The sequence below is a fragment of the Capra hircus genome, chromosome 3 (genome assembly GCF_001704415.2).
Source record: "Capra hircus breed San Clemente chromosome 3, ASM170441v1, whole genome shotgun sequence".
Lineage (NCBI taxonomy): Eukaryota > Metazoa > Chordata > Mammalia > Artiodactyla > Bovidae > Capra > Capra hircus.
The window spans coordinates 112,604,265-112,624,227 of record NC_030810.1 but is presented as its reverse complement, the minus strand read 5'-3'; the positions used below and the strand labels follow the sequence as shown (position 1 = coordinate 112,624,227).

Sequence of the window (19,963 nt, the reverse complement as noted above, 5' to 3'; positions counted from 1 at the left end):
CCTCAAGGCACGGATGTTAACAAGCCACTTTGTTGAGTTTATATATCACTTGTTATGGGCCAGGGTATCATGGGGAATCGAGGATGAAGATGACATTACACTGCTTTCAAGGAGCTCACAGTCTAGTAGGAAAGACAGACATGCATCCAACTGATAGACTTAATAAAGGAAGTACAAGCAGTTTGGTGAAGCTATTCAGACCTCAGTTGACTTGTAGGATTCTATCTTCTTAGCCATATACTCGTAGACAGAACACATCTACACCATTGGATCTGCCTATCCGCCTGCATAAGCGCCAGTTTCTGAGGGCCACCTCGCAATTCCTGGCTAGTGGTGTCCCTGTCCACCCTCCGACACAGAGACGTCTCCCTCTCGGTCTATCTGCACCAGGCTTGGACTGATGCCTGCCCTTGTTTTGTAGCTCTCCACCATTATAGACATGCTGGAAGGAGCTTTCTACGGCTTGGATCTCCTGAAGCTGCATTCAGTTACCACCAAACTGGTGGGGCGAGTGGACAAGCTGGAGGAGGTAAGGAAGATTCTAGATTTCTTTATCTTTCTCTTGATCAAACCTCAAAGTGTATTAAAGTCAACCAAAGCCTTTTCTTCAGAAAGCATGTACCCTGGTTATATTTAACTCATTATTCTTTGGGAAGAAAAAAAATACACATAAAACACTCATCCAAAATCATGCCAAATTGTTGGTGATAAAAAGAAATAGTGAAATATAAATGTAAATACTTTCTTTTTTCCATATATAAGAACCACTAAACAATGTATATCTACTTTCCCCTTGACTTCGAGGGAACTCAGAGCTGAATAAAATGTAAAAAGTACAATAAGCATCTTACTTCATATTTTAAGGTGGAGTCATCTCTCTTCTGGGTATATGGTTAATAATTTCCTTTCTTAAAGAAACTATTCTGGTGCATGTCTCTGTGTGTGTCAGAGAGAAGGGGCAATAATCCATCTCAAATCCATTTTAGAAAAAAAAGACATAAAATGTTTACTAATAAATAATACCCCTTATTGGAAACCATTCAGGCTGCTCACCTCCAGGAAAAGTAGACTAGTAATGTAATGTCCGTAGACAGAGATGCATTTATATGACTGAGTTCGAAAGAGATGCACAGCTGGAGCTATGGTTTTCACAGCTGATGGGAGATTGAAGTTGTAAACAGTAATGTTGACATTGATTTGTTGTTGTGATGCTTCAACATGTAAATAAGCAATCATGTAATTATCAGAAAAGGAATGATCATCGTTCAGCCTGATGGATGAGAAGTTTATTGACTGGCATCCAGTCCTTGAATGAATTCTTGAAGCAGTGGCTCAAAGAGCTGCTACTTCAAGTAGAAAACTATTTACTTTGTAGAATGTTAATGTAAGATAAATTTAATAATGAGATGACTGTAAATATATTATTATTCCTCATGAAAAAGTGGGCTTTGGGGGGTCTCTCATGGAGAAGCTGAGGTTCCCTGGTGGGTGATTAGTTGAGATAGCAGATGTAAGTAAGAAGGTGTATGTAAGGCTCTTCAGTTCAGCTCAGTTCAGTTCAGTCGCTCAGTCGTGTCCGACTCTTTGCAACCCCATGAATTGCAGCACGCCAGGCCTCCCTGTCCATCACCATCTCCCGGAGTTCACTCAGACTCACATCCATCGAGTCCGTGATGCCATCCAGCCATCTCATCCTCTGTCATCCCCTTCTCCTCCTACCCCCAATCCCTCCCAGCATCAGAGTCTTTTCCAATGAGTCAACTCTTTGCATGAGGTGGCCAAAGTAGTGGAGCTTCAGCTTTAGCATCATTCCTTCCAAAGAAATCCCAGGGCTGATCTCCTTCAGAATGGACTGGTTGCATCTCCTTGCAGTCCAAGGGACTCTCAAGAGTCTTCTCCAACACCACACTTCAAAAGCATCAGTTCTTCGGCACTCAGCCTTCTTCACAGTCCAACTCTCACATCCATACATGACCACAGGAAAAACCATAGCCTTGACTAGATGGACCTTAGTCGGCAAAGTAATGTCTCTGCTTTTGAATATACTATCTAGGTTGGTCATAACTTTTCTTCCAAGGAGTAAGCGTCTTTTAATTTCGTGGCTGCAGTCACCATCTGCAGTGTTTTTGGAGCCCCCCAAAATAAAGTCTGAAACTGTTTCCACTGTTTCCCCATCTATTTCCCATGAAGTGATGGGACCGGATGCCAGGCTCCTCAGGCGGGCAAAAAAAGCCACTGGACCAGGACTCAGGACAGTGAATTACTCTTTGTTTGCCATGCCCACGCAGCCATATCTCACTTTTCCCATCTGTGAAGTGGGAAAGGTCCGCTGCCTACTGTGTGTGTTTCCTGAGGGGATAAAGTTGAACAAAGTACTCAGGTTATGACCAATGAGAGAGTGGGGGCAAATATCCCTCTGTTGCTTTGCCAGGAGAACTGAGAAAAGGATGATGAAACGTTATGGTTTCAAGGATTGATTTCAGCACACTCCTTACACTCCTAAAACGTTCCCAGAAAGAGACCACCACATACAGATGGCCAACATCACATGAGAAGATGCTCAGGATGGCTGATTATTAGAGAAATGCAAATCAAAACTACAATGAGGTATCACCTCATACCCGACAGAATGACCATCATCAAAAAAATCTACAAACAATAAATGCTGGAGAGAATGTGGAGAAAAGGGAACCCTCCTGTACTGTTGATGGGAATGTAAACTGATACAGCCACTGTGGAGAACAGTATGGAGATTCCCTAAAAACCTAGGAATAACACTACCATATGACCCAGCAAGCCCACTACTGGGCATGTACCCTGAGAAAACCATAATTCAAAAAGCCACATGTATCCCAATGTTCATTTCTATTGAACATTTACAATAGTCAGGACATGGAAGCAACCTCAAAGTCCATTGACAGATGAATGGATAAAGAAATTGTGGTACGTATATACAAGGGAATATTTCAGTTCAGTTCAGTCGCTCAGTCGTGTCTGACTCTTTGCAACCCCATGAATCGCAGCATGCCAGGCCTCCCTGTCCATCAGCAACTCCTGGAGTTCACTCAGACTCACGTCCATCGAGTCAGTGACGCCACCCAGCCATCTCATCCTCTGTCGTCCCCTTCTCCCCCTGCTCCCAATCCCTCCCAGCATCAGAGTCTTTTCCAATATACCTCAGCCAAAAAAATAAACAAATTTGAGTCAGTTCTAATGAGGTGGATGAAACTAGAGCCTATTATACAGAGTGAAATAAATCAGAAAGAGAAAAACAAATATTCTATATTAATGCATATATATGGAATATAGAAAAATGGCACAGATCAACCTATTTGCAGGGCAAGGATAGAGACGCAGATGTAAAGGACAGACTTGTGAACACATGGGAGAAGGAGAAAGTGGGACGAATCGAGAGTGTAGCATTGACAAATCCGTATGTAAGAAGAGTCCGAAATGCAGTGCTTGGATGCAGTCTCTGAAACAACAGAATAATCTCTGTTCATTTCCAAGGCAAACCATACAATATCATGGTAATCCAAGTCTATGCCCCGACCAGTAATGCTGAAGAAGCTGATTTGAATGGTTCTCTGAAGACCTACAAGACCTTTTAGAACTAACACCCAAAAAAGATGTCCTTTTCATTATAGGGGACTGGAATGCAAAAGTAGGAAATCAAAAACATCTGGAGTAACAGGCAGATTTGGCCTTGGAGTACAGAATAAAGCAGGGCAAAGGCTAATATAGTTCTGCCAAGAGAACACACTGGTCATAGCAAACACCTTCTTCCAACAATGCAAGAGAAGACTCTACACATGGACATCACCAGATGGCCAACACCGAAATCAGATTGATTATATTCTTTGCAGCCAAAGATGGAGAAGCTCTATACAGTCAACAAAAACAAGACCAGGAGCTGACTGTGGCTCAGATCATGAACTCCTTATTACCAAATTCAGACTTAAATTGAGAAAGAAGGGAAAACAACCAGATCATTCAGATATAACCTAAATCAAATCCCTTATGATTATACAGTAGAAGTGAGAAATAGATTTCAAGGGATTAGATCCGATAGAGCGCCTGATGAACTAAGGACGGAGGTTCGTGACATTGTACAGGAGACAGGGATCAAGACCATCCCCAAGAAAAAGAAATGCAAAAAAGCAAAATGGCTGTCTGAGGAGGCCTTAGGAATAGCTGTGAAAAGAAGGGTACCGAAAAGCTAAGAGGAAAAGGAAAGACAGACCCATTTGAATGCAGAGTTCCAAAGAATAGCAAGGAGAGATAAGAAAGCTGTCCTCAGCTATAAAGCAAAGAAATAGAGGAAAACAATAGAATGGGAAAGACTAGAGATCTCTTCAAGGAAATTAGAGATGCCAAGGGAACATTTCATGCAAAGATGGGCTCAATAAAGGACAGAAATGGTATGCACCAATAGAAGCAGAAGATATTAAGAGGTGGCAAGAATACACAGAACTGTACAAAAAAGATCTTCACGACCCAGATAATCATGATGGTGTGGGCACTCACCTAGAGCAGACATCCTGGAATGTGAAGTCAAATGGGCCTTAGGAAGCATCACTATGAGCAAAGCTAGTGGAGGTGATGGCATTCCAGTTGAGCTATTTCAAATCCTGAAAGATGATGCTGTGAAAGTGCTGCACTCAATATGCCAGCAAATTTGGAAAACTCAGCAGGGACCACAGGACTGGAAAAGGTCAGTTTTCATTCCAATCCCAAAGAAAGGCAATGACAAAGAATGCTCAAACTACTGCACAATTGAACTCATCTCACATGCTAGTAAAGGAATGCTCAAAATTCTCCAAGCCAGACTTCAGCAATATGTGAACCGTGAACTTCCAGGACCAGTTCAAGCTGGTTTTAGAAGAGGCAGAGGAACCAGAGATCAAATTGTCAACATCTGCTGGATCATCGCAAAAGCAAGAGAGTTCCAGAAAAACATCTATTTCTGCTTTATTGACTATGCCAAAGCCTTTGACTGTGTGGATCACAATAAACTGGAAAATTCTTCAAGAGATGGGAATACCAGACCACCTGACCTGCCTCTTGACAAACCTGTATGCAGGTCAGAAAGCTACAATTAGAGCTGGACATGGAACAACAGACTGGTTCCAAATAGAGAAAGGAGTACGTCAAGGCTGTATATTGTCACCCTGCTTATTTAACTTATATGCAGAGTACGTCATGAGACATGCTGGGCTGGAAGAAGCACAAGCTGGAATCAAGATTGCAGGGAGAAATATCAATAACCTCAGATATGCAAATGACACCACGCTCATGGCAGAAAGTGAAGAACTAAAGAGTCTCTTGATGAAAGTGAAAGAGGAGAGTGAAAAAGTTGGCTTAAAGCTCAGCATTCAGAAAACTAAGATCATGGCATCCAGTCCCATCACTTCATGGCAGATAGATGGGGAAACAGTGGAAACAGTGTCAGACTTTATTTTTGGGGGCTTGAAAATCACTGCAGATGGTGACTGCAGCCATGAAATTAAAAGATGCTTGCTTCTTGGAAGGAAAGTTATGACCAACTTAGACAGCATATTAAAAAACAGAGACATTACTTTGCCAGCAAAGGCCCATCTATTCAAGGCTATGGTTTTTCCAGGAGTCGTGTATGAATGTGAGAGTTGGACTATAAAGAAAACTGAGTGCAGAAGAATTGATTCATTTGAACTGTGGTGTTGTAGAAGACTCTTGAGAGTCCCTTGGACTGCAAGGAGATCCAACCAGTCCATCCTAAAGGAGATCAGTCCTGGGTGTTCATTGGAAGGACTGATGTTGAAGCTGAAACTCCAATACTTTGGCCACCTGATGCGAAGAGCTGACTCATTTGAAAAGACCCTGATGCTGGGAAAGATTGAGGGCGGGAGGAGAAGGGGACAACAGAGGATGAGATGGTTGGATGGCATCACCAACTCAATGGACATGGGTTTGGGTGGACTCCAGGAGTTGGTGGTGGGAAGGGAGGCCTGGCGTGCTGCGGTTCATGGGGTTGCAAAGAGTCAGACACAACTGAGCGGCTGAACTGAACTGAACTGAACTGATATGTAAAGCAGATAACTGATGGGAAGCTGCTGTATGACATGGGGAGCTTGGCCCAGCACTCTGTGATGACCTGGAGGAGTAGGGTGGGGATTGGGGTGGGAGGGAGGCACAAGAGCCAAGGTATACATGTATACGTACAGCTGCTTCATGTTGCTGTACGGCAGAAACCAGCACAACATTGTAAAGCAATTATCCTCCAGTTAAAAAAAGTGTTTAAAGATAGAGAACACCAGAGCCTCCTCAACTACCCGTAGCCTTAACTCCCTCAGTGCTGGGATGAAGTGCTGTCTGAACATGGCCGTTTGCTCTGGGAGGGTTGGTAGGTCCATGGTCGCTTCAGTTGTGAGGCCTAATGAGCAGGGTCAGGGTACTGGAGCCCAAACTTGGAGGCAGGCCAAGGTGCCCAGTAGGATCTTCTTACCAGTTTACTCTTATCACCCCACTCCTCCTGGAGGGGCTCCCTAAGAGAATCAGGCTACTTGGCATCTTGAGTCTTTCCTTCCCTGATAGTAATAGCTAGACTGATGGGATTAGGAATGGTCAACAGCATCTTACTACCAATGGACTTCATGCAGGCTTGGGATTCTTTCCCCTCCTTAGAACCAGCTTCTGATTTTTTCAAGTGGGTTCTTAAGGAATTAGACCAGGATCCAGTTGGACCTTCGAAGTTGAAAAGTACCTCCCTTTCTCTTGGCCCCTAGAACCGTCCAGATGTGCAGGAACATCAGTGACAGCCTCCTCTTCTGCTTTTACCTGACCTTGGCAGCCACATGTTTTTCGTTCTCTCTGGAGAACACAGCCTGGGAAAGACGGCTCTGGGGGTAGAACACAGTGCTCGTGAGGCCAAGGTCAGGCACTCAGCCTCTGAGAAGGCCAGTGCGCTGAGCTTTGTTGAAGGGCTATAATCTGTTTCCAGCCTTGCCTAGCAGCTGAGCCCTCTCTGCTGGCAAAGGATGGGGCTGTGGGTGAATTTGGTGCAGTGCCGCTACCCAGCAGCATCTATCTTCTGAACAGTCACAGTCACTGGGTTTTCGCCAAAACTAACCATAGTTACATTGATGAGAGCTATCTCTTTTTCAAAACTATGGAATGTTTAGTAGCAAGAACTGGAACCTTTATAATCGTCATCATCATCATCATCCCTTATATTTGTATAGCTTTAGTGGTTTTACTTAGTGGCTTCCCTGGGGGCTCAGTGGTAAAGGATCTGCCTGCAATGCAGGAACTGCAGGAGACATGGGTTCAATCCCTGGGTCAGGAAGATCCCCTGGAGGAGGGCATGGCAACCCACTCCAGTATTCTTGCCTGGAGAATCCCGTGGACGTGGAACCTGGTGAGCTATAGTCCCTGGGGTCACAAAGAGTTGGACATGACTGAAGCGACTTAGCAGCAGCAGCAGCAGCAGCAGTAGTAGTTTTAAAGCATCCCATTTACATTTAGTTTCTTTGTTCCTATGAGCTGGATAAGACGTGAGACCAAAGGAAATTTAAATGGTTTTCCTACAGACACAGTGCTGGGAAAGAATAGGCTGGAGCTCAGGTCTTCTGGTTCCTTGTCCAGACTCTTTCTAATAAACCTTATAAGCGTCTTCAAATCATTGCTAGTTGCCCTGGGAGCATCAGTTTTTCCTAACCAGACTTATAGCAATAGTCCTTCCAAGGGAATTTCTAGGCAGAACCATGGCCATATCCCATAAATCCTGTTAAATAGGATTAAAGTTGAGTTAGGGAAGGTCCCATCCAGTGAAAGTTTCCCCAACAGGCAGCCCAAGATGACGAGGAGCTTTGGTGTGACAGTGAGTAATGATGGGCCTGGGCCTTGGGCCCACAGACGAGAGTCTCTTGTCTTTGGGTCTGGCCACTCGTCTCCTGGCTCTTGCTGGCCAACTCTGTCTGCAGTCTGCGTACATTGAAAAGGCAGAATGTTGGGTAAATGGAAAAAACACTCCTTCTCCAGCCTGACTCTGCAGGAGGAATGGAATTGAACCTCTGCTCCTGGCCTTTGGATATTCTTGAATCCCAAGGAGAGTTCTTTGGAGGTCAGACCAGACAAAAGGGGTCAAATGGAGGGGCATTTTGCCCAGAGTAAGATCAGAACTTGGCAGAAGAAGCAGGCACATACACATGTGTACATCCACCTCGGTTCTGCAGGAGGATTTAAGAATGGAAACTCCATTTGCAGATGAAAGAGGAAGGAAGGAGAGAGAAATGGAATCTAAACTGTTGAGAATCTCACCTCCTGGTAAAGTGAGCTCCGGGAGCTCTGCTTGGTGGAGTGATTTTGGTTGAGCTTGTGTTTTAAATGGTGAAAAATAGCATATGCATAGGAAAGTGCGTAAACAATGAATGTACAGCTTAGCAAATCATTATAAAGCAAATACCGTGCAGCCACCACCCAGTTCAAGAAACAGAGCAGTGCTAACACCCCAAAAGCTCCCCACATGCCCTCTTCCCACTTATTAGTTTGGTGCAAATGTAATTGCAGTTTTGGACTGTGAATTTTAAATCATTTTAACTAGGCTCAAACACAGCTTTATTAATAAAAAATAGGAACCATTACAATCAGCACATTTTTGCCAATGAGAAATGTTTGATTATTCCTGTGGCGTAAGAATCCATGCTTTGGGATTCAACAAACTCTTGGAAAGCATTTTCTGCATCCTGCTGGCTGTGGAAACATTTTCCGTGCAAAAAGTTGTCAAGATGCTTGAAAAAGTAGTAGTGGGCTGGCAAGAGTTCAGGTGAATATGGTGGATGTGGCAAAACTTGGTAGCCCAATTCATTTAACTTTTGAAGCGTTGGTTGTGCAACGTGTGGTCGGGCGTTGTCGTGGAGAAGAATGGGGCCCTTTCTGCTGACTGATGCAGGCTGCAGGCATTGCAGTTTTCATTGCATCTCATCGATCCGCTGAGCATGCTTCTCAGATGGAATGGTTTCACCAGGATTCAGAAAGTTGTAGTGGATCAGACTAGCAGCAGACAACCAACCAGCGACCATGACTTTTTTGGTGCACGTTTGGCTTTGGGAAGTGCTTTGGAGCTTCTCGGTCCAACCACTGAGCCAGTTATCATGTACAATCCACTTTCCATCACATGCCACAATCCATTTGGGAAATAGTTTGTTGCTGTCGCATAGAATAGGAGAAGAGAGCACTTCAAAATGACGATTTAAAAAAAATTTCCGGACAGCTCATGAGGCACCTGCTTACTGAGCTTTTTCACCTTTGCAGTTTGTTTCAAATGCCAAACTACTGTAGAATGGTTGATGTTGAGTTCTTTGCCAACTTCTCATGTAGCTGTAAGAGGATTAGGTTCAATGATGGCTCTGAGTTGTCAATGTAACTTCTTATGTGCAGCCACTGTGCTGCTCAGCTTCAAGGCTCTCAACTCATGCAAAACTTCTCGCACTGTACACCGCTGCACAGTATGTTCATTAGCAGTTCCCGGACTAGATGCACGGCTGATGTTGCAAGATGTCTTGCCACTATACAACCCATTTTTGAACTCAAATAAGAAAATTGCTCGAATTTGCTTTCTGTCTAACTTCATTTCCATAGTCTAAGGTAAATATAAAACAGCAAGTTATGTTATAAGCAAAAGAACATAAAGCAAGAAGTGCGCATTAAAATGAGGTATAACATGACCACATTTATTTAGAATATATTCCAATATCAAATGGCAAATTTCAACAACGCAAAACCTCAGTTCTTTTTACCCCAGCCTAATACATCCCGTCCCTGAAAGGACGCTCTATCCTTAACTTTATCATCTTCCTTGCTTTTCTTTACAGTTTCATCACCTAAAGTTACATCCCTAAATACAATAGTTTTGTTTGTTTTTTAACTTTAAATACATAGAATCCTGTAGAAGTGTGTGTGTATGTGTGTTGGGTTTCTTTCATTCAACTTAGAGTTTTTATGTCAATTCTGTGGCTTGCAGTTCATTAATTTTTATTCCTGTATAGTATTCTAGTGTGAGATTATACCACAATTTGCTGATCTTGCCTACTGGTGGTGAATATGGGTGTTATTTTTAGTTTTGTGATTCATACTAGCCCCAGGAGCGCCCCTCTAAAAGCCCATCCCATACACGCATACATTTCTTTATGATATGTAAGTGGGAATGAGACTACTGGGCTGTTATGCTTATCACCAATTTTAAGGGATATGATTGGCCTTCTGCGTCCACATGTTTTGCATCAATAGATTCAACCCATCGTGGCCAAAATATTGGAGCTTCAGCTTCAGCATCAGTCCTTCCAATGAATAAAATGGTGTAGTATTTGCATAAAACTCACAGACATCTTACCATATACTTTAACTCATCTCTAGATTACTCACAATACCTAATACAATGCAAATGTTATGTCAATATGTGGCAAATTCAATGTTTGTTTTCTGGAGCTTTCTGGAATTTGAGGGGGGGGGGAATATTTATGATCCACCTGATGCAAAGAGCTGATGGAAAAGACCCTGGGATGCTGGGAAAGATTGAGGGCAGGAGGAAAAGGGGGTGACAGGATGAGATGGTTGGATGGCATCATAGACTCAATTGACAAGAGTTTGAGCAAACTCCAGGAGATAGTGAAGGACAGAGAAGCCTGGTGTGCTTCAGTTCATGGGGTCGACAAGAGTCTGACACAACTGAGTGACTGAACAACACCCTTTTATATAAAGGACTTGAATGGATTCTCTTATCTGTTCTCGGGGGTCCTAGAACTAATTTCCTGCAGATACCAAGGGGCAACTTTATTGCCATACTGTTCTCCCAAGTGGCACCTCTAGCAGGGTGTGAATACTCCATACACATTCTTACTGAAACTTGGTATTGACAGACTTTCTAATTTTTATAATTTTGGAGCATGTATCTTAGCATAACCATTTCATTGTGTTTCAGAAACTTATGCCTCAAAACATCTTTCCTATTCACGTAGTAGAGGCCTGAAACCACATGGGCATTCCTCTAGAACTGGTCCAAGTAAAAGGACATCTAAGGTGGTCAGTGGTCCAAGAACCTTCAGTGTGGTAGATCCAGACTGACCCTTTTTTGAAAATGGCTGGGAAAGGGAAAGGGATGCATGAAGTAGCGGTATGTATTGGAGTTGAAGTGGGTGTTGGCACAAATATGGAGAAGGCGATGGCACCTCACTCCTGTACTCTTGCCTGGAAAATCCCATGGACGGAGGAGCCTGGTGGGCTGCAGTCCATGGGGTCGCACAGAGTCGGACATGACTGAAGCGACTTAGTAGCAGCAGCAGCAGCAGGCGGCACAAATATGGGCTTCCCAGGTGGCACTAGTAGTAAAGAACTTGCCTGCCAATGCATAAGACATAAGAGATGAGGGTTCAATCCCTGGGTGGGAAGATCCCCTGGAGAAGGGAATGGCAACCCACTCCAATATTATTGCCTAGAGAATCCCATGGGCAGAGGAACCTGGCAGGCTACAGTCCATAGGGTCGCAAAGAGTCAGACACGGCTGAATGACTAAGCACTGCGCGGGCGCAGAGTATAGGTGCCAGGAGAGATAGGAATTAGAAGTCTAGAAGGAAAAGGCAAAGGCAGAACCTCATTGCATGGCCCTTTTCACTCAAGGGCACAGATTCAGCCCAGAAGACTTCTGCTCTGAGTGCACTCAGAGATGCAGACTTGTAGGCTGCCCAGGCCTAAAAGTGCCTTCTGATGGCAGCAGGACAAGAGGCAACGGTTCAGATGTAGTACCGCCTACTGCTTCCAGGAGTCAATTTATTCCCAAAGCAAAGAAAAAGACAAACAGAGGGACAGGTCATTAAAATAATTTATTCTAGCTTCAAGGCTTTCGTTGAATTAAGTCATGCCCATAAAAACTGCAAAACTTTGTGAAGAAATGCCCCACCCCCACTTAGCTGCAGGACACCTGTCAACATTTATAATTACTTGGAGGTGACTGTTTACACATGTGCTCTTGCATATGTGTGGGTGCCTAGCCCAGGGTCTTAAAATAGTTGCATGCCTACAAGCTTTCCAAAGTGTGATTTCTGTTGCCCAAGTGTATGTGTGTGGCTCTTTCCCTCGCACCTGCCTGCTGGAGTTTGCAAACCCCATCCATGAATACAGATGGCTCTGTGGAACCTTGTGTGTCATCTGAAGGCTTTTCTCCTGATAATGTTGCATCCAAGTGAGATTTAAAGTCCACAATGGATTTACCAGACCCAGAGCTGGCCCTCTCCCCAGAATGTGTTGGCGTAAGCATTGCTGAGGGCTTCTCCCCGAGACGTAAGGATTTGGTGGCCTTTGTGTTTCTGGTCTGGAAGGCAAGATCAAAAGATCATTCCTGACACTGGGGGATATATCTCTTTACCAACTAATGGGGAAATGTAACTTTGTCTGTGCAGACCTGGCCATGAGTCAGGGGAGCTGTCTCTTTCCAAGCCTCTCCTTTCTGCCCTCCCTCCACTCACATCGAGATACCAAGTGCACTCTCTTCCAATCGTTCACAGAAGGGTTTGCTGTAAATCATTTCTCTCTCCTCACTCCAGTGTGGCCTTGGAAAGGAGTGTCACTCACCCTGCCTGACCAGAGTGTCCTCATCTGTGAAATGAGAAAGGATTGGAGATAAGATTTCTAAGATATATTTCAGTTCCCATGTTAATTCACATCTTAGTAAGGGCTCAGGTCAATATATTACCTCTCCAGGGTTGTATACACTTCAAATCTAATTTGTCACCATGGCATGAAAGGTTTTCTTCTTGGCTAAAGGGGTTTACGGTGTGAGCATCCATCCTACATCCACTGGCCTAGGAATAGCTTGGAGCGGCCGCAACATAAGGGAATACATGGCTGTACTTCCAGGGTTGGTCACCAAAGGCCTAGAACTTCTTGCTCTTTATGTGTTTGACCATCTTCCAGGCTCTGAACGTCTTGAGGACGACCTGGGTCTAGGTTATTTTTGTTCGCTGGATTTTAGCCCCACACGGGGTGTGGACCAAATGCTCAGCAGCTGTTTGGTTGCGGGAGTGACGGAACACGCCAGCCGGCCACCCCCTGCAGCACGGGCCTGCCTACCACCTCCGCCAGCTGCGGTCAGGGATTGTGTGGCGCCCCGGCTGTCCCGCCAGCTGGAGCACCGGCTGCTTCTAGCTGCTCTCCCCCTGCAGCTCTCCTCCAGGGGCTGCAGACAGCTGTCTTCAGGGGTGGCTGTCCCAGGCAACCTGGTCCTAGTTATGTCCTGGAGGCCTCTGAGGAGGTGCGGCAGGGTGAGTTGATGAGAACTCCGAGCCCTGCCACCAGGTCCAGTGACCACCCCCCCTGCACTGTCTCACTTCCTCCCACAAGGACCCTGCTCCCTTCACCCCCAAGCTTGCCATCTGCACCTGAGCCCTGTGTCTCAGGTGGGGGCTGGACGTGCCTGCTACATGAGTCGGGACCCTGCTTTGGCCCAGCTGCAATCTCGCGTGGTCTCCTACAGGAGTCCTTCACATCACACCAGCCTTGAGTCCTTACTTTCCTCCCTGTCCCAGCCGCAGGACGCCTTAGCTCCCTTCCCCTTCCTACCTGCGTATCTGCTACCAAGATCCCGAGAGTCCACTCCACCCCACCTTCAGCTCCACGTGTCGAGCCCTGCTTTGTGCCTGGCATTGAGCTATATGTGCCTCTTCATTCATTCTCCAAACCAAGCCTGGGAGGCAGGCATCATTATTCCGACCTCCCCTAACTGGGGCCTGGAGAGGTCCCATCCCTTGCCTTATGTGGTTACACAAAACCAGGTAGTGACTGTGGTGTGCATTTCATACCTGGTCTCCAGAGCCTGCACTTTGCCCGCCATACCTCATCCCTGCTTCTGGGCGGGAGATCAAGACCACAGAGAACTGATGGAGCCTTGACCCTGGTTGTCTTTCCCTCAGGTCCCAACACTTTTGGCTGAAGCTGCCCCATGCCCTCACCCAGGCATGCACATACTTGTCCCACAGCTGGACAAAGTCAGGATACGTCTGAACCCATGGAACAGCCCTTCCATCCACGTCCACTGCACCAGTGTGCACGTCTGGTTGTGTTGGCCCTCCATGGCTCCTTAAAGCTGCCCTCTGACCATCTGTGCTGCCCAGGGCTGGCTGCCAGGGGTACCCCCAATTCCAGAGAAACCTATACGTAGTTTCCCTTTTCCCAGGGGACCTGCCTAGTTTGCACACTTCCTCCTCTTAGCCACTTGTGCATCTGGCTGTGGTCAGAGCAGGACACCTGTCCCATCTGGCAAGGCGGGCTTGCTCTTAGAAGGGGCCCTCGACGCCCTACTGCCTGCCCCAGCACGTGGCCCTCCTTCTGGGAACACCTCTCGGCTCTTTGGCCCGAGTCCCATGACCCAGCTATCAGAGCTTCAGTCGTCCTGTCTGGCTGTGTCCTGCCTTCTCTGCCAGCCCTCTCTACCCACTCTTCTTCCCTCTTCCTCTCCCTCCTCACAGCACCAGGACCCTTGGCAGGGACGATGGGATGTGTTCACCCTGCAAGACGGGCACCCTTCCTGCTCCCTCTCCCACATTGCCAGTGCTATTCACAAGCCAAGTTGCACACACCATAAATGTCATAGTCACAGCTGTCCCAGAGGGGAAGAGCCAGAGGCATGAGGTCATGGGGTTCAGCCTTCTCCCAGGGCAGGATGGAGAGTGTCCTGGGTAGGCAGCATCCCTGGTGCCTCCTGAGACATACCCCGCAAAAGACCCTTAATATGAGGAAGGCAGAACCCCAGGGAGCAGTGGGGAGCCCTGCAAGGCCAGCATCCCTGGGGGAGAGGTGCCTGAGTCGCGGAGGGTGGCTAAGGAGGGGCATCTGCTGCTGCAGCCCTGCGGGACCCCAGCTGTCTTGGCCCAGCAGGCTGATGGGGTGAGGCTACCGCCAGCCTGCTGTTTATTCAGGCGGCTGGTGGGCTTTGCTGTTCCCAGGAGGGAAATAAAAAATATTGCTTCTCTGGGGTCTCAGGGCCAGGCCTGTCTCAAACTCTCCTCTGTGGAAACCGAGAATAATGGTGCCTCACTAAAACCAGAAAGTGGCTTGGGCATTTCTAAATCAGTGAGAACGGGGCCTTCCAGGGGCCTAGAAAACCCAAGGTCTAGAGGGCAGGGGCTAATTCCACGGGATTTTCCCTTTGCCTCACAGCGAGTGTGAGGGCCAGTGCTGACTCTGTCCAGGTGTTCAGGAATTGAGTGAGCTCTTGTTTTGCTAATACAGCTACTTAGGCCACGCCACTGGATCTGGGGTCCTGGGGCCATGGCTGGGCAGCAGAGGTGGGCACGTTTCAGTCCCTTAGAGCTACGCCACTGACCTTCCCCTCGAGTCAGAACCAACCTGTCACATCACCCCGACTTGCTTTCTTCATTGCACTTTTTACTAACTGATGCTTTCTTGTTGATTTCTTATTTATTGCTTACTTCCCCTCATGGAAGGTGGTCTTCATCAGAGCAGGATCCTTGCTCTGGCTTACCCTCAGTGCCCAGGGCTGAACACGAGTGCATTAATGAAGAAGTAATGCATCGATCCCTAATCCTCTGGGGCTTCACTCCACATCACAGGATGTGAGAATTACAGGAGAAGATGTGCGGGTGCTGCTCACTGCAGGCGACCGTGGGTGATCGGAAATGCTTGAATCCCATGAAGGCACCAGGAACTCCTCCTGTCTGCCCCCAAAGAACCTGGCTCCTGTAGAATAGCCTTTCTGACACATTTGGGCCCCCTTTCCATCAGCTGTATCCCAAGCTCCCTATATTGAAGACAGTGCTTCTCAAACTTCAGTGTGTATGCAGACTGCCTGGGGATCTTGTTAAAACGCAGATTCTAATTCAGCAGGTCTGGGTCAAGTCGGAGCTTCTGCATTTTCTTTCTTTCTTTTTCAATCAAGCAATTTTTCAGGGACTCTTGCTCAGGTTAGTCTCCCCAGATCTTTATGCTTTACCCAAATGTATTTCAATAAACACACACACACACACTTTAGATTATGTAAAGCTTCCCATCACTATCTACCTCTCTCCCAAATCCTACAGTAAGAACAGAGCGTCGCATTTCTAACAAGCTCCTGAGTGATGGAGTGATGCCTGTGTTGTTGGTGTCTTTGAGTAGCAACTGTGGAACCCTAAACCAGGTCACAGGTGTGGAGCCCTCTGTTTTGTCACGGTACAAATATCTTTGGAAATGACCAAGTCCCATAGCAACTGTTGCCATGAGCCTCTGAATTTAAACCAGCCAGTTTTCTGGCCCCATAGTAGGTAAAACTCCCACCCTATTACCTGTTCTGTAGCATCTTGACCAATCACCTAATGCCACCCTTCCAGTAGGAATTTTCTGTCTTGAGGCTATAAAAATTGGCTACCAGCCCAAGAAAGGGATCGGCTCTTCCTGGAGCCGGCCTCTGTTCCTAGAGCATCTCCCGCTCTAATAAACTTTATTCTCCCTTCATTCTGCCTCATGTCTGGAAATTCTTTTCCAACCTGTGCGTAGACCATGACAGTAACATTCTATGAAAAATAACAGCCACTTAGCATGTCCCATGAGCTTCCACATATGTTAACTCATTCTTCATTACAACCCATAGGGAGATTGCTAGTGTTAACCCTGTTTACACATGGACAAATGAAGCTCAGGGAGCTTAAGTAATTTGCCCAAGATAACAGGTCCAGCAGTAGCACCATTGAAATATAAGCTGGAAGGTTTCCTCCAGAATCCATGCTCTTAACCACTGCATGTGACTGACCCTGATAACACTTTTCAGGAATGATACACATCCAGTAAAGCCACTCATTCCGGGTACTCTTGAAACAACGTCCTCTCAAGGGCTTTCGCTCTCACACTTAGTTCTGTGATACTTAGGGAGGCCGACTTGGCGTTAGCCCCACAGAACACATTGAGCCTTTCCAGTGCTCAGAATTTGGCGTGTGCTGAAATGCTGTCAGAATGGCATGGCCAGTGGTCTGGAGCCTGGTTAGTTTTAACAAGCACCTCGTGGGCTCCTCTGGGCAGCCCACGTAGAGCCACTGGAGCCGCAGTGTCTGGGTGTCACAGTCTGCCTATACGCCCCCTAGCTCTGAGCCACCGTGGCATCCCTCTAGGACAACAGCGGCATCTTACCAGGCTGCAGACTGTGCCTGGCAGTGTCTGAGCTTTTGCACGTCTTGTATCTGTCTGTCAAAGAAAGATGGAAAGTGTATGCGTCCTCTGTGTTTACGTGGTTACTTCCTCTATCACCCTCATAAACAGGGCCCAAAGGAGAACGTCACATCTAAAAATTCAGATGCTCATGGAAACTGTGGAATGGGAGCCAATGCTGGACAATATTAGATCTCAGTACAGTAAACTTCTCTAAAAATAACTAGAGATGAAAGGGTACCTCTAAGTCTGTTGACAGCTGCCCAAGATTCAAATCCCATTCAGCCTCACCTTCTCCAGGATGCTGCCTCTGATGCCTCTCATCCGCCCCTCCCTTTGAACACCTGTGTGGCATTTACAGAACCTGACGTGGTTGGTCATCTTTTTCCTGCAGTGGGGACCCTGTCTTCCCCACTGCAGTTGTCCCCCATGGAACCCACCCCCACCTCCCATCCCAGGACAGGAACACCAGAAGAATTAAGAGGATTTCTTTCTGCCATACTGTACTCTAGACACACAGGAGGTACTTACAGTATTGGTTGATAGAAATGTAGCTTTGGTCCTTTCTGGTATGAAGTATATCTGGAACATGGGTAATTCGCCAAGTAGGGGTCGTTTAGGGAAACATTTTATATGTGAATAGGAAAGTTTAAAGCCAGCCTATCAATTTCCTATGTAAATAATGTTTTTAAATGTGGGGGAGCCATCAAAAAAGGGTGAAGGGGTTTCCCTGGTGGTCTAGTGGTTAAGAACACACCTGCCAATGCTAGGTCATGGGTTTGATCCCTGGTCTGGGAAGATCCCACATGCTGTAAAGCAACGAAGCCTGTGCACCACAGCTGCTGAAGCCCATGTGCCTAGAGCCCACACTCCACAGCAAGAGAAGCCGCTGTGATGAGAAGCTTGTGCACCACAACTAGAGTAGCCCCCGCTTGCTGCAACTAGAGAAAGCCCAGCCACAGCAGCGAAAACCCAGTGCAGCCAAAAATAAGTAGATACATATTTTTAAAGGGTGAAATGTTGCCATTTGCAGCAACATGGATGCATCTAGAGAATATCAAACTAAGTCAGACAAAAACAAGTATGACATGAAATCGCTTATATGTAGAATCTAAAAAACAATCAAAGGAATCTATATAAAAAACAGAAACAGATTCACAGACATATTAACCAAACTCATGTTTACCCAAGGGGAGAAGCAGAGGGAATAAATTAGAAATATGGGATTAACAGATACAAACTACTATACATGAAATAGATAAGCAATAAGGATTTACTGCACAGCACAGGGACCTATATTCAATATCTTGTAATAACCTATAATGGAAAATAATCTGAAAAAATGTGTATGTATGTAACTGAATCACTTTGCTGTACACCTGAAACTAATACAATATTGTAAATCAACTAGAATTCAATTTAAAAAATATTTTTAAAAAGTGCTCAAAAGAATAGTTTGTGCTTATTGGAAAAGCAGATTAAGTAGATTTCTTTGACCACCTCTTTTAAAATTGCCTAGAAAATCCTTCTTTCATTAATTGAGCCATTGGTCCACCTGTGGGGGGATGCAAGCAAATGGAATTCTTCTGTAATGTGACTCGTTGCTGGTAAGAGCATACTGCATACACAGGGTGGAAAAATAGCAGGTGTCCCAGTAGCTCGGGGACACGACAGTATTATTATTAGGAAAGCTGTGGTGGCATTGGGAAGCATTTCTAGTCGTGGACACACTGGAGCCAAGCTGCCCTGGAGATGCCACCTGAGTCCAAGCGCCGGTCCTCAACAAAGGGCTGGACACTCCCGAGGGCCCCTGTGGTTTCTGGTTGGTTTCTCAACCTGCCTGTTGAGTCTCTGGGCTCTGAGCAGGAGGTGGCTGCCAGCTCCCTCCTGCTTGTCCTCAGAGCACTTTAAACGACTCCCTTTTAAAAATTTTCTCTCTTGCTAGGAAATATCTAAAAACCTCACCAAGGAAAATGAGCAGATCAGAGAGGACGTGGAAGAAATTCGAACTGAGATGAACAAGCGAGGCAAAGAGAACTGCTCCAAGAACATCCTGGACAGCATTCCGGACATCCGCTCGGCCCTGCAGAGGGATGCGGCTGCAGCCTACACCCACCCCGAGGTACAGCCCCAGCCTCCGGGGGGCTCTGACCATAGCCCTCCGGAAAGTGTACGCCCACCCACTCGCAGGTGCATGGAGCCTTCAGGCTCCAGCCTCCCACGGGCATGGTCTCATTCCATCTACTCAACCGTCCCATTGGTCTGACGGGGCAGAAGTGGACCCCATCGCACTTTACACTGAAGCCCCGAGAGGTTCAGCCAGTGTTGAAGCCAGCACTCAGATCTGGGTCTCCTGAGAATCGGGCCCTGGGTCTCCTGAGAATCGGGCCCTGCTCTTTGTATTATACTTCATCCCGCCATTTTGAACATCCCTTGCATTTATAAGTTAGGTGGCTTGTCTGGGACCATCCTAGTTTACTCCTGCTGTCCCGGCATGATCACTAATAACTCCTGTCACTCTCAGAAGAGTCCCAGTTTGGAAGCAGTCAGCTGTGTGGTCCTCCCTATTTGTAAGGGACTTTGTGATGTACTAGTACTTTCATCATCCATCACACCATATGGTCCTCACCCCAGCTCTGGAAGGCAGCTGAGGCCAATATCAGTACCCTCACTTTGCAGAAAAGGAAGCAGATCCAGGAACGGTCCCCATGGCTCAGCCGGGAAGTAGTGACAGGGGTCTCAAATCTCTGCCTCTTCCCACTCAGCAGTGTCTGGGTTGGTGCGATGAAATGAAACA

The 19,963-nt window shown here is 46.4% G+C and overlaps 1 protein-coding gene across 3 annotated transcripts in view; it reads left to right on the top strand.

Annotated features, from left to right (window-relative positions):
• The window catches only part of OLFML2B (olfactomedin like 2B), a 48,544-nt gene that overhangs the window by 5,679 nt on the left and 22,902 nt on the right, over positions 1-19,963 (top strand). For all 3 annotated transcript variants that reach the window (XM_005677138.3, XM_005677137.3, XM_005677139.3), the window contains exons 3-4: positions 422-529; positions 19,112-19,288. In XM_005677138.3, coding sequence (XP_005677195.2) covers positions 422-529; positions 19,112-19,288 — 285 coding nt within the window. The remainder of the gene's footprint in view (positions 1-421; positions 530-19,111; positions 19,289-19,963) is intronic.